The sequence below is a fragment of the Necator americanus genome, chromosome II, assembly GCF_031761385.1.
Source record: "Necator americanus strain Aroian chromosome II, whole genome shotgun sequence".
Lineage (NCBI taxonomy): Eukaryota > Metazoa > Nematoda > Chromadorea > Rhabditida > Ancylostomatidae > Necator > Necator americanus.
Window position 1 is genome coordinate 27,845,407 of NC_087372.1, and position 11,577 is coordinate 27,856,983.

At 41.7% G+C, this 11,577-nt stretch overlaps 2 protein-coding genes across 2 annotated transcripts; both read right to left on the reverse strand.

Annotated features, from left to right (window-relative positions):
* Positions 1-2,352: 2,352 nt before the first annotated feature.
* On the reverse strand, positions 2,353-6,476 carry RB195_019692 (uncharacterized protein; the record flags this gene model as incomplete). Its single annotated transcript, XM_064187662.1, has 10 exons — positions 2,353-2,508; positions 2,644-2,784; positions 2,866-2,952; positions 3,008-3,164; positions 3,221-3,339; positions 3,904-3,996; positions 4,070-4,192; positions 4,261-4,414; positions 4,958-5,136; positions 6,393-6,476. The coding sequence occupies 10 exons, from the start codon at positions 6,474-6,476 to the stop codon at positions 2,353-2,355; spliced, it is 1,293 nt and encodes a 430-aa protein (XP_064043543.1).
* Positions 6,477-10,619: 4,143 nt separating this feature from the next.
* On the reverse strand, positions 10,620-10,841 carry RB195_019693 (uncharacterized protein; the record flags this gene model as incomplete). Its single annotated transcript, XM_064187663.1, has 1 exon — positions 10,620-10,841. The coding sequence occupies one exon, from the start codon at positions 10,839-10,841 to the stop codon at positions 10,620-10,622; it is 222 nt and encodes a 73-aa protein (XP_064043544.1).
* Between the last annotated feature and the right edge of the window lie 736 nt (positions 10,842-11,577).

Here is an 11,577-nt window from a genome sequence, read left to right on the forward strand (position 1 = left end):
GCAAGTAACAATCGGACTCGTACACGCGGCCCTCACTGGATTTATAGTTGGGTCAAAACGACATGAACCACGGACAGTTGCTTGAGCGGCTGCGCTCAAAGCGGCGTGGTGGAGCGTAGCGGTTGGAGTCGTGTAAGTATCCTCGCTACCGCCACCCATCTCTGCAATTCCCCATGGTCCCACCTCGACTCCAACCGCTGTCTCTACCGCACCGCTTCGAGCGCAGCCGCTTACGCAACTGTCCATGCCTCATGTCTTTCTGACCCGACTATATTTAAAGGCATCACCCCACGAATAATTCCGTCAATTTCTTCCTAATTGCCGTAAAAAACGGCCTGGAAGAAACGGCTTCGGGCGTTCCGGCGCGCTATTTTCTACAAGAAGTTCGACTGGAGCGCGCCAGCCTTGTGCACGCGCCGCACCTTCCGGCCAGTTTTTTACGGCAATTAAGGAGAAGTGGACGGAATCACACCCCTCTCTATAATCTACTATCCCGTATACGAATACTCCACCTGAAATTCGTACCACCTCAGATTCGTGGGATGATGTCCTTAAGCTGCTCGACAGTTTGATGTTGTTGATTGCGATCGTGATAATCTTCACTGAGATCTGTGATACTGAAGTTACCATTGAGCTCACGTTGCTTCACGTTTTTTGATGCGCTCGATATCGACCAGGCGACGTACTGTGTTATCGATGCCAAAATTGAACTAAAATAGTTCTGCAACCAGTCTTTGTCTTATTCAAGTTTCCACCTCAAAAAAGTACTACGACTGCGGTGTGGAGTAGCAGTTGTTTCGCGGTTCATGTATCAAGGATGTTTACTGTATTGTTGTCGGATGTTGTAAATGAAAGTGGAAGAAGGCAAGGTTCGCCTGCACTTGGACGTCGACCAGAGAACTGAGGTTGTTCGACGCCTATTTCGCGGAGCAAGGCCATTTATCAAGTGGGTTGTTGAAGTCTTCGCATTTGCATCAATTCCAACATTGACCGTTTGTCGTGAGGTGAGTTCTTTAGTTGCGCGATCATTTACGATCCAAATGTTGTACTCTTCGCGCAGACGAACAAGGCAATCTAGACGACGTAGAGTCAGTTCCTTCCAGAACATTGTTCTAGTCGTTCCAATTGACTTATCGTACGTCCTTCTACCTCCTCCTCATGAGCATCTCCTTAGCAGTATTCGACAGAGATTGGGACCGGAGCGAAGTTTACAGTAGTGCATAGGACGGGGCACTGAGCTGTAGCAGTAGTCTACAATGTCCGGAATGGTGAGGGAATAATAAGCGGATGTTTGTTTTCAAAGGGTCCATGTTCAGCTTAGAAGCTTGACCTGCTAATTTATATGATCTGAAATTGTGCTGGATGATAAATTTCGTTTGCAGTGTATGAATGCTGCTTAACACAACGGTATAAACCATACGATTAGTGGAATCCCAAATCCTGGAGTATCCGATTGCATTTAGCGAGAACAAGAACACTATCAGTTAGACTCATACTATACTCTTGTTAAGACTACTTCATACTTCACTGACGCCCATCAGCAAGGTGAACGAAAATGAAAATCTCTTACAGATGATACCTTTCACGTCTCCCGCTGCGCGTATTTTATAAATTTAAAGGCATCGCTTACTGTAAGGTGTCAACAGAAAGCGAGAACTGCTGCTGTAGCGTCGCCTATCTCCAAATCCATGATCTCTTCCTCTTCTTTCCACGTGACAGACTTATAGTTAAGATTTGATTGGTTACAGGAAAGTCATGGATAAAGCACTTTAATAACCTCGTTTCCGGCCCAACTAAAGAAAGCAATTGCTAGAAACATCACCATGGGAAGGTCCATTGAAAGTCGTACGTAGGGATTACGGGGAAATAATCAAAAAAAAAAAAAGTTGAACTTTCACTTAAAAAAAAACTTATTTCGATCCTTGCAAAAGTATAGCTATGTTCTGACCACATTTGCGGGTCTGACTGCTACTTGCTCGCAGTGGCTGGGCCTTCTTCTACTTGTAAACTACGCCTTCGGTATGCACTCCGGTCATGCATACGCGAGTTATATAACCTTCACAGATATATGGTGGAAGTTACCCAAATACTGAAAAAAAGTCCACTACTAAAGACTAGAAATAGATAGGTTAAAGGTCTGGTGAAAACGTGGACTCTTCGCAAGAACTCTGTCTGAACTGCAGGAGATTATAGAATCAGTGTGAGTTTTCGCTTTATCGAGAAGGTTGGACAAAGTTATGCATGAGAACGACGTACTTCGGCGAAGAGGTGTACAATCGAACGATAATATCAACCCGCCGAGTAAGTGAAGAAAATGGTGGCTATATTGATATTTATTTCAGCAAGCAGAGATCACATGGCTGATCGCAGTCGCTCAAGACGTTTCTCCAGATTCACTGTTTCATCTTCGTCAAGTTCACAATAACCAACTGTATTTGTTGGAACTTCTGGAAGAGACGGAGCAACATGCTTTCGAGGAGTAGCAACTGGTGGAGATGGAAGCGGTTGCTGAAAACAAATATTGCTTCAATTTCGTAATTTCTAACTTTACATTTCAAAAGTGCGTATATGTATACAATATATATGTAATATAATATAATGTGAAGATATTATGCAAATGGTTACAGCCCGAATATAATAAACCTGTTTTGATATTAAATCGTCCAGTTCCTTCTCAAGGTCCTCTTCGTCGTGCAACTTTGGTGCGATTGGGATGCTGATGGCTTCCTCGATTTCGCGGTAATCTTCTATTGAGTTTGCAACCTCATCCAGAGTTTGGTCAATCTGAAACAATGCAAGGAAAAAACATTGTTATCATCTGATGGATCTCCTAAGAAGCACAAAGAAATCTAACAGTACACTTACCTTGTCAGGCGTTAGACCATGCCGTGCTAGAGTGGCCTTAAAAGCTGCCGTTCCAGCTTTGTATGCATCCAACACTTCTTTGTTATGCTGAAATAAGCATGCCACATTTGCTTCATGCAAAATTGACATATAACCTCATTACCTTGGTGGAGCCAAGTTGCTGAAGCATTGTCAACAATCGCTGGTACTGACCATCTTTGTCGGAGACATCTTTTTGCGCACGTTTCTTTTGCCGTAGTAAATTCGCTGCTTTCGTTTTATCACCACCTCGCAACGCTGTGCGACAATCGATATCTAATCTTGAAAAGAAAAAAATAGAAGAATGTCTCGGATTTAGGTTTAGAAAAATGAGGACTTTTGTATCTTCTTCTCAAGAGAGCCGATCTCCTTTTCCACCTTTGACATAGCTCTTCGAATGTCGTGGACGCTTGCATCTGCTTCGGTGAATCTCACAGGACCATCACTTGTGGTGTCCTGAATTTACAAGAACATTGATAACCTAGAAGGGCAACCTAGAACATTCCGAGAAATTGTTAGTTTGAAATTCGGCGACCCGAAATGAGAACACACACTTGACAACATAGTCACTGATCCTTATTTATGTGGTATACTAATTTAAGAGAAAGTGTCTGAACATACAAGCAGAGAAGTTGCTATAGGGTTAAAATACCAGAACATAACTGCCCCAGCTATCCCAAATACGAGATACAATGAATAAGCGCGACGCCCGGAATTCGGATAAAGATAAGACAAATTCGTCTTTCGATATCCTTAAAGCAAGTTGCTTGAGAGTTAATTTAGCAAATGAGATAAGGCAACGGGTATATCACTACGATGGTGATGAGGATGTGAGAACACAATAGACAGAGTTAAAACGCAGTTTTCTGGAGTTTTTGTTCGTTTTCCTCTTATATTTTTCCATTAATCACGAAATATAGTTAAATGACTGCAGAGGTCACAACAAGAAACAATTTTCACGAACTCTCCGAATTTGTTTCAATGCATGGTTCTTAAATAATAAATTGTAATGTTACCTACTCTAAACTTGAGAATTTGTTCACCGTTGCGACCCTGTCCGACGATAACGTCTCCACGTTCCGAAAGATGGGCCAGTATAACATCAAAATTTTCCTTAACCAAGAAAATGAATGAAGAATCAATGAAGTGATGCGATACTAGCAAATTAATGAGTGGAATCAACTACTTTTGTGTGAACAATGTCTCGGGCGCTGTCGTAGAAGGTGGAGTAAGCAACGACATAACCAGTTCCATCTACTTCAGATTGAAATTCTCTAGAATATAAATCCATCAGCAAATCTGCTTGAACCTGAAACTAGGAGTGATGTGTTGAATGGATTCGAGCACAGATAATGCGAACGGAGAGGGAATTTTCACTTTTATTGTAGGAAGATGAATGTAACGTTCAGCTGCATCCGCCCTCGTTGATCCAAATAACCACTCAGATGTTTTACTCAATTGCGAAAAACTCCAATCTACCCAAGAGGAATGTTGCTCTTTCCATTTTGATAGTGGCAGAAGGACACCACATCTAAATACGAGGGAATTTAGAGCTGAATTAAATGATATTTTCAGTTATAAAACAGTTGCAAAGTGAATGGACAAATATAGAGTACGAGCTCAACAAGTTGACAAGGTTTCGTTCTCTATGAAGATTACAGAATCAATGCACTCAACCATCTAAGATAGTTGTTACATTCGCCATCACGATCACAGTTCTTCGAATGGCACACATGACTCCAGAGTTGTACTGCGAACCTACGCGGCATCAAATGCTAGCCACCACTCGTTGCAAGTCAGACATTACAAGCTGACTTTGCTGCGTGTGACTTATCCTGACGCGCCGTGCAGCGTCTGGAGAAAAAGAGTGAAAACAAGTTGAGATAGTTTTCTGTCCTCTCCATTATTAGAGTACATAAGGTGTTCACCGTTTACAAAGATTGAATGTTTATAGAATTTCAAAGATGAAGATAGGGCACTGCATTCAAAACCAGAACTTTGCTTTTTTTTTGAAAGTAACACTTCCTTAGCAAAAATACTGGTTCCGAATCTGAACGATCAAAATGAGACGTACCTGTTCAGATGGTCTACTACTACATTGAGACTAGCAGGGACCTGATCTCCTCGCCGAAACCTCCTCTTTAGAGCATCTACGCTTATTATTGCATTTCCTTCGACTTCACAGGAGGAGGCAATCAAATCTGTCCAGAATTTCATCTTCCGGTCGTGATCGATGGGGTTCACAGCTCGCGCCTGAAACACACGTTTGAATGGTACCCAATATTTACAGACTCCGTCATTTTGGAACAATAGTCACTGAAGTAGTTCAAACAGAACAAAACGCTGGGTTCGCAGCTGCGGTGATCTCCATCTGTCTGACGCATATCTTCGCTGATCGGTGGCGCCATAGATGTGATAGTCCGAGCCCCTTCTTGGAGGGTTGGCGGGGGACCTACTTCACCTTCGGACGATTGACCAAGAAATCCTCATCACTAGAACTGCATCCCAAGTGCCCGAGTTTGCTGCGGACGTGTCGTGTTAGACTGGTTGAGCGCTTTCAGAACCAACTGTACTATGAAGTACACGCATTTTTTACGTTGAGCATCACTATGTTCAACAAAAAAAAATCTCAGATATTACTTCTCAAAGAGAGAGTCAATGTGGGATAAATCAGCTCGTTTTCATCTCTGGCATTGCATTCATATACGACACCATCTAATTTCTACGCTGCGTTCCGCTGTGGCGCCTTTGTAACCGGCCACACACCATGAAACGCTGCTCTTGATGCAGCAAGTGGGTATTTCTCAATGAAGACATCGCAAACGCTCGACAGCGAGATGCACTGCGGAGATCACTGCCCGTATGCAACACACTTGTCTTTGAAAGGATAGAATATAGTGGGTATGTTTTTCCGCTACGTGATGCACCTGGTAAATTTTAACTCTGGTTGCCAATGTAACTAACGCAGTTCCGTCTATCTTCCAGAGTCTAACCAGTTTAAATGATATTGGATACGAGGTCAGGATCGATTTAAATTACGAAACAAGTTTTCGTTCTCACGCTAATATTAAAGGCATCATCCCACGAATCTGAGGTGGTGCAGATTTCAGGTGGAGTATTCTTGTAAGAGATAGTAGATTATGGAGAGGAGGGTGATCCCGTCCATTTCTTCCTAATTGCCGTAAAAAAAGGCCTGGAAGATGCGGCGCGTGCACAAGGCTGGATCGCTCCAGTCGAAGTCCTTGTAGGAAGTGCGCCAGAATGCCCGAAGCCGTATCTTCCGAGCCGTTTTTTACGGCAATTACGAAGGAATGGACGGAATCACTCTCCTCCCCATAATCTACTAGTATACGAATACTCCACCTGAAATCCGTACCACCTCAGATTCGTGGAGTAATGCCTTTAAATAATGGTGTACAACAACACCAGGAAATAAACTAAATGCCAGTGAGAATAAAATATGAAAAATATATGATATGAAATATGAAAAATCTCTGAGAAAACCTCACCTTAATAACACTCATGTATCCTTGCATTGCATTATCGTCATCCCAGAATGGTGGAAGATACTTCCGCGATCGCTCTCCCGCCATTACCTTCTGCTTTAAGAGTTGTAGTAACCAGAAAGTGAGGAAACGACCAGGAAAACAACTGGAACAATAGATTTCTTACGCTTTAATATGTAGCTTTAGGTATTGGTATGGGATCATGCACTGAACGAGAGACAGAATTAATTCTTGAGGAGGCTCGTTCAGCTTCTCCCTATTTTTAAGAAATAAACAAAGGCATCATTTCATGAAACTATGAAATTTTCCCTGAAAATTAATTTAAAGATTCTCAACACTGGAAATACGGCTGAAGTGATAAATTTCTTATATAATTCATGAGTAACATCCGTTAAAAACAAATAACATGTGTAATACGGAAAAAAGGTGCAACCTACAAGTGCGAAAAAAAGGACATTTACAACTACCAACAAAAAATTACAGAAGAACTTGTGCTGCACTTCTGTGAACAACGCTTCTACCACTATTTCATTTGATATTAGACAGAACTATTCAATTATTCAAGAGAAGAATAATCCAACGAACAGCTTATACTTCTGAGGACAACCGAAGCAAGATAAAAAAACACATGAGAACAAGTCACACAGGAGTGACATTTGAGCGCAGGATTAACCGTGGAGCGCGAAAAGTGACGAATGAACAAAGGAGTCCAGCCAGTCGTTCCGGCTAAGGATAAAGTAGAACAAAATTGACTGAGGAAGTGTAGGTTACCGGTGATCCATCTGTCTTGGATTTTTATGTGTAGCATGGAACCAAATCAATTTTGGACTTTCTGGAAGGCTCTTGTACAATGCATCTGCTTGACTGGTGTTGTGTTATCAATGGTAGTCGCAGTCAGCTAGTAGATTCCCCAAAATGTAGGTTGTGTAGCATAGGTTTCCATTTTTTAGAATGGATTCTTTCAGTTGATACTATCTGTGTTCTTTCCTTTTTCATATGAATAGATGTACAACCAAGGATCGAATGCGTGTGCTCGGTGACGGCGCGCACTTCAGTTAGTACAGTCATCTCAAAGCGACATGAACCTCGGCGCAGTTGCGTATGTCGTTACGCTCGAAGCGGTGTGGTGGAGCGTAGCATTTAGGATCGAGGGGGGATCATCGCGAACTGCACCGATGGGTAGTCCTCGCACACAAAGGCAGGTGAGCGCGCAATATCACTCTACTTTTTTCTATGTATTTTTTTTTTATTTTTGACAGAACTGTGACGCTGCAGTCTTTTAAGCCTGAGAGCGCTTTGAGTCTCCGGAGCAATGATGGGAAATGCTGCAGATTCTGAGATATGGTCGGGTCAAAACGACATGAATCATGAGTGTAGTTGCGGCGCACTCGCGTACGCGCTCGAAACGGCTCGGTGGAGGCAGCAGTTGGAACCGAGTTGGAACCGTCGCGAACTGCGGCGATGGGCTGTGCCAGCAAGAGTTGCACCACGCTTCTAGCCGCTACGCTTCACCGAAGCGCGTCGAGAGAGGCCGCATACGCAATTGCGTACGTGCTTCATGTCGTTTTGACCCTACAACATTACGATGTTGGACTTCCCGAATGTTATTCCTTTTGGCGAAAAATGCAATTTTTCGGGAACTTTAGGAGTAACTACTGATATTTTGTTCATGATAGTAGTGTTTTCAGCTTTCCTAGATGACCAAGTCATGTGTGCACTTTTTTGGAGCTTTTGTATTCGAGATATGGTAGTGGCAGAGCTTTTCCATTCCTTTTCCAAGGTATGGTTGTGGGTTGTCCGAGATCTTTCACTCCTCTCTGTTCAGATACACTATTACTGCTTTCAGAACATATCTTAGAATGTTGTCAGAGATTGCAGTTGATCCCAGGATTACGGGTGCTTCGCGAAGTCTTTTTGTTTCCTTGCTTGAGCAGTCTATGCCTTTCCTCTGTTTTGTAAGCTGTGCATTATTCTTTCAACTTCGATTAGCAACATGGACGGTGTTGTTTTCCAGCTCCCGTCAGTTCCTGTACTCCTGTGTTTGGTGTTTCTCACTCAAGTAATTACGATTTCTGTAATCTGAAAATTTTGGGCCTACTTCGTATCCTCAATCTATCCATGGAAAATAAGATTCCTGAAAATAGATAAAGAAGGTAGAACTTCCATCGTTGGAAATTTTTGGTTATTAAGCTCTTTTCAATTCCCATCCAACTTACAGCAGCGTATCACGAAATCAACAATGTTGGCATCTCTAATGACTTTCAAATCACTCTGTTATGATAGCTACACCAAAATCCTTTGCAAAGCTCCCAATTTGTATTAAAAAAATCGCTAAAACTCGTCCTTCTATCTTTGGTTTCCGATTCTTGCAGGACAGTTTTTATATGCTACTTCCGTAATAAGGAGTCAATGCCTTCACATATGTAAATATTTTCTCGAGTTTTTTTGTTCATACGGTCATTTCAGAAAAAAAACTACTACAAATAATTTGTTTGAAAATACTTCATTGTCGCAATATCGACCCTCATCTCTAATTTATGTTTCTCCGAACTTTTTTTGTTCAGAAAAAAAAGGGTTTGGAAGCCTCATCTGCAAAGGTTCGGCGTGTTCTTGTGATGATCTGATTCACATCAACTCCTACATATATTATTTTTGTTTAGAATTTTGTCTCAGGCTTTACAGGTCATAATGTGATTGTCTTTATCTTGTTAATTTCGATCTTCTCTGGTTCAATCCGAGTGCTTTACCTTTGTTTTCATTAATATACCTCATCACGTTTTTTTCAAATCACTTGTTGCCACCGCGTTCCAGCTATGATAAAATATATTATGTGTCCAGCCTAAATATCACAATGACCATGAAATTTGCGAGTGGACGATCAGGTCACGAAATTCTGCTGAAATTCATTGTGATCCGAGGCGGCGGATATTTCAGGCACATAGCTGTTCTCCGCCGAAAATGAACATCTGCGGGCAAATATGCGAGTTAATGTGCATGAAGTCAGGACAAACAAACCGTTCAGGTTTTCGAGGACATCACCGGAAAATACACACTCGTAACGACTCTTACCCGCCCTTATGAACATTTTCACTTCCATTCAGGAACCCATGCTGTGGACTTTTTTCACTTCCTCATTTTTTTCAGAAATAAACTTTCTGCCAGTCGCGTTGAGATTACCGTATCTGGATTTGATGTCTGACTCAAAGAGAATATGTGCAGTTTCATTTTGGGGCGAGACGTCAACCTTTGATAGAGTCGGGACTTCAGCGGTCGTGGATGTGATGGGTTGCTGTCGTAGCTGTGTTGCTTCACGACGTTAAAGGCAAACAGTGAGGCACACATGAAATCCTGCTGACAGAAAAGCAAAACTCGCATCTCTCGATCTAGGCTAAACACTTCTTTTAATCCTGCTCATGTACCAACTCTGTGTGATTTTCCTAAGTGTTTTTTTCCGCACAACATTTCTTACATAGCAATACATGGATCCCTTGTCTTCGTCAGCGTCAACATTTTCAGAAATTGCTTCCACGTACAGAATCAAAGCGGTCCGGTCCTCTTTTCTTGTATTAAACTCACATTTTTTGAAAGGTGTGGAAGATTTCCCAGAACAAAATAGGAGCACAAAAATAGTGTGCAGCTGAATAGTGACTTCAGTACGCCACATGCTCTTGCAATCCGAAAACTTTTAGTGAAGTGTAAGTCCTTTGACCCGGTACTAGTATCGTACTCTACTATCCTAAACGTGTTCAAAAGGATTGTTTTTGTAGTCTCTCAACACCAAGCGTCTTGATTTTTTCTTTTGAAAGAAGCAAGAAAAAAGAGAGTATCTTTCTTAAAGGTGGGGATGCATTGGTGCTGAAAAGTAACGTTTAGAAGTGAGTTCAAACGAGTGTCATGTTAAGCTCCGACATTCCGATGGTATTTCCTGACTGTTTCTGTAATTATTAGTCTAATTGCTACTAACTTTTTTCTCCTTCAAAATTGTTCTGTGGTGCATTGTTAAATTAGTGAAATTTCCTCCAACAAGAATACTACTCAGAGCAGTCCCTATTTGTAGTGTAACCACTAAAAATAACTCCTTTAAGGGAGTAAGCTCATAGATTAAATTACAAAAATCTTAGTTTCGTACAAAATTATATTTGGCACCAAATTATTTCAACTGTATGAGCGAAAAACTGGCCTCTCACAGTGCACGTTTCTTCGATTATTGGCAGAGAAACTTCTCCCATTTTATCCTTGTCGAAAGCGCAACACGGTCACTCGATTGAGGATATTCTGTAGGGGATGGTGAGGAGGCTCCCCCTGCTCGGGACCAACGGTGATTCTGCTCAGGAGCAACAAATCGCTTTGACAATGCATGGTCACGTTATGCTCGTGAGCCTCTTGAAGACCCATGCACAGCTCCTGCGACGAAGTTCGAGTGTCTCCGGGAGCCTCTTTCCACGCTATCATCCTGTATATCCAAAGCAAGCAACATTTTAGGGCTTGGGGCTGGACTTCGTTTCTCACTTGGGATATCATAGCTGCTACTTCTACCGTTTTTTTTTTCAGTTATATCAATACTATTGCTTGATCAATGTTGGGAACGTCGCTTTTGCTAAAAACCAGTGAAAACTCTTCTGGAAAACAATGCTCGCCGTAGCAGGGGTCATTTGTTCTCCTTTATAATGCACCGCTCAAATTCCTCCTATTTTCCTACTGAAACGAGCAATTTGGTTTTTAGCGCGCGTCTGAAATCCATCTCAGAGAGAATTTGGTGCGAATGAATGTATTCATGATTTGAATTAACAAGCCTACCCAACGTTCACATTTACGTAGATTGTGCTTTTCACAATAAGCAATAAACAAATAATAATAAATGATAGTAGATAAGTAAATAAATGGACGAAATAACACACCTTATTTTTGCATTTTTGCGCCCACTGAAATATCTACAAGGTTATCAGAAAACATCCAAAGACTTCTCCATACACTGGGGGTTCCAGGTGCTAGGAAAGAGGAATTCGATAAATCCTCATAAAAAAGAAATGTAACTCCGCAAATGAGCTATTAGAATCGAATCTAAATAAAAGATCGCTGGTAAGAGATAGAATTTCTGGGAGTCCACTGTTATAAAGATGTAAGGATGACATGAGAAATTTTCAAGCTCTCAATTTTTTTCTGCTAGACCTTCAGCATAGAACCCTTT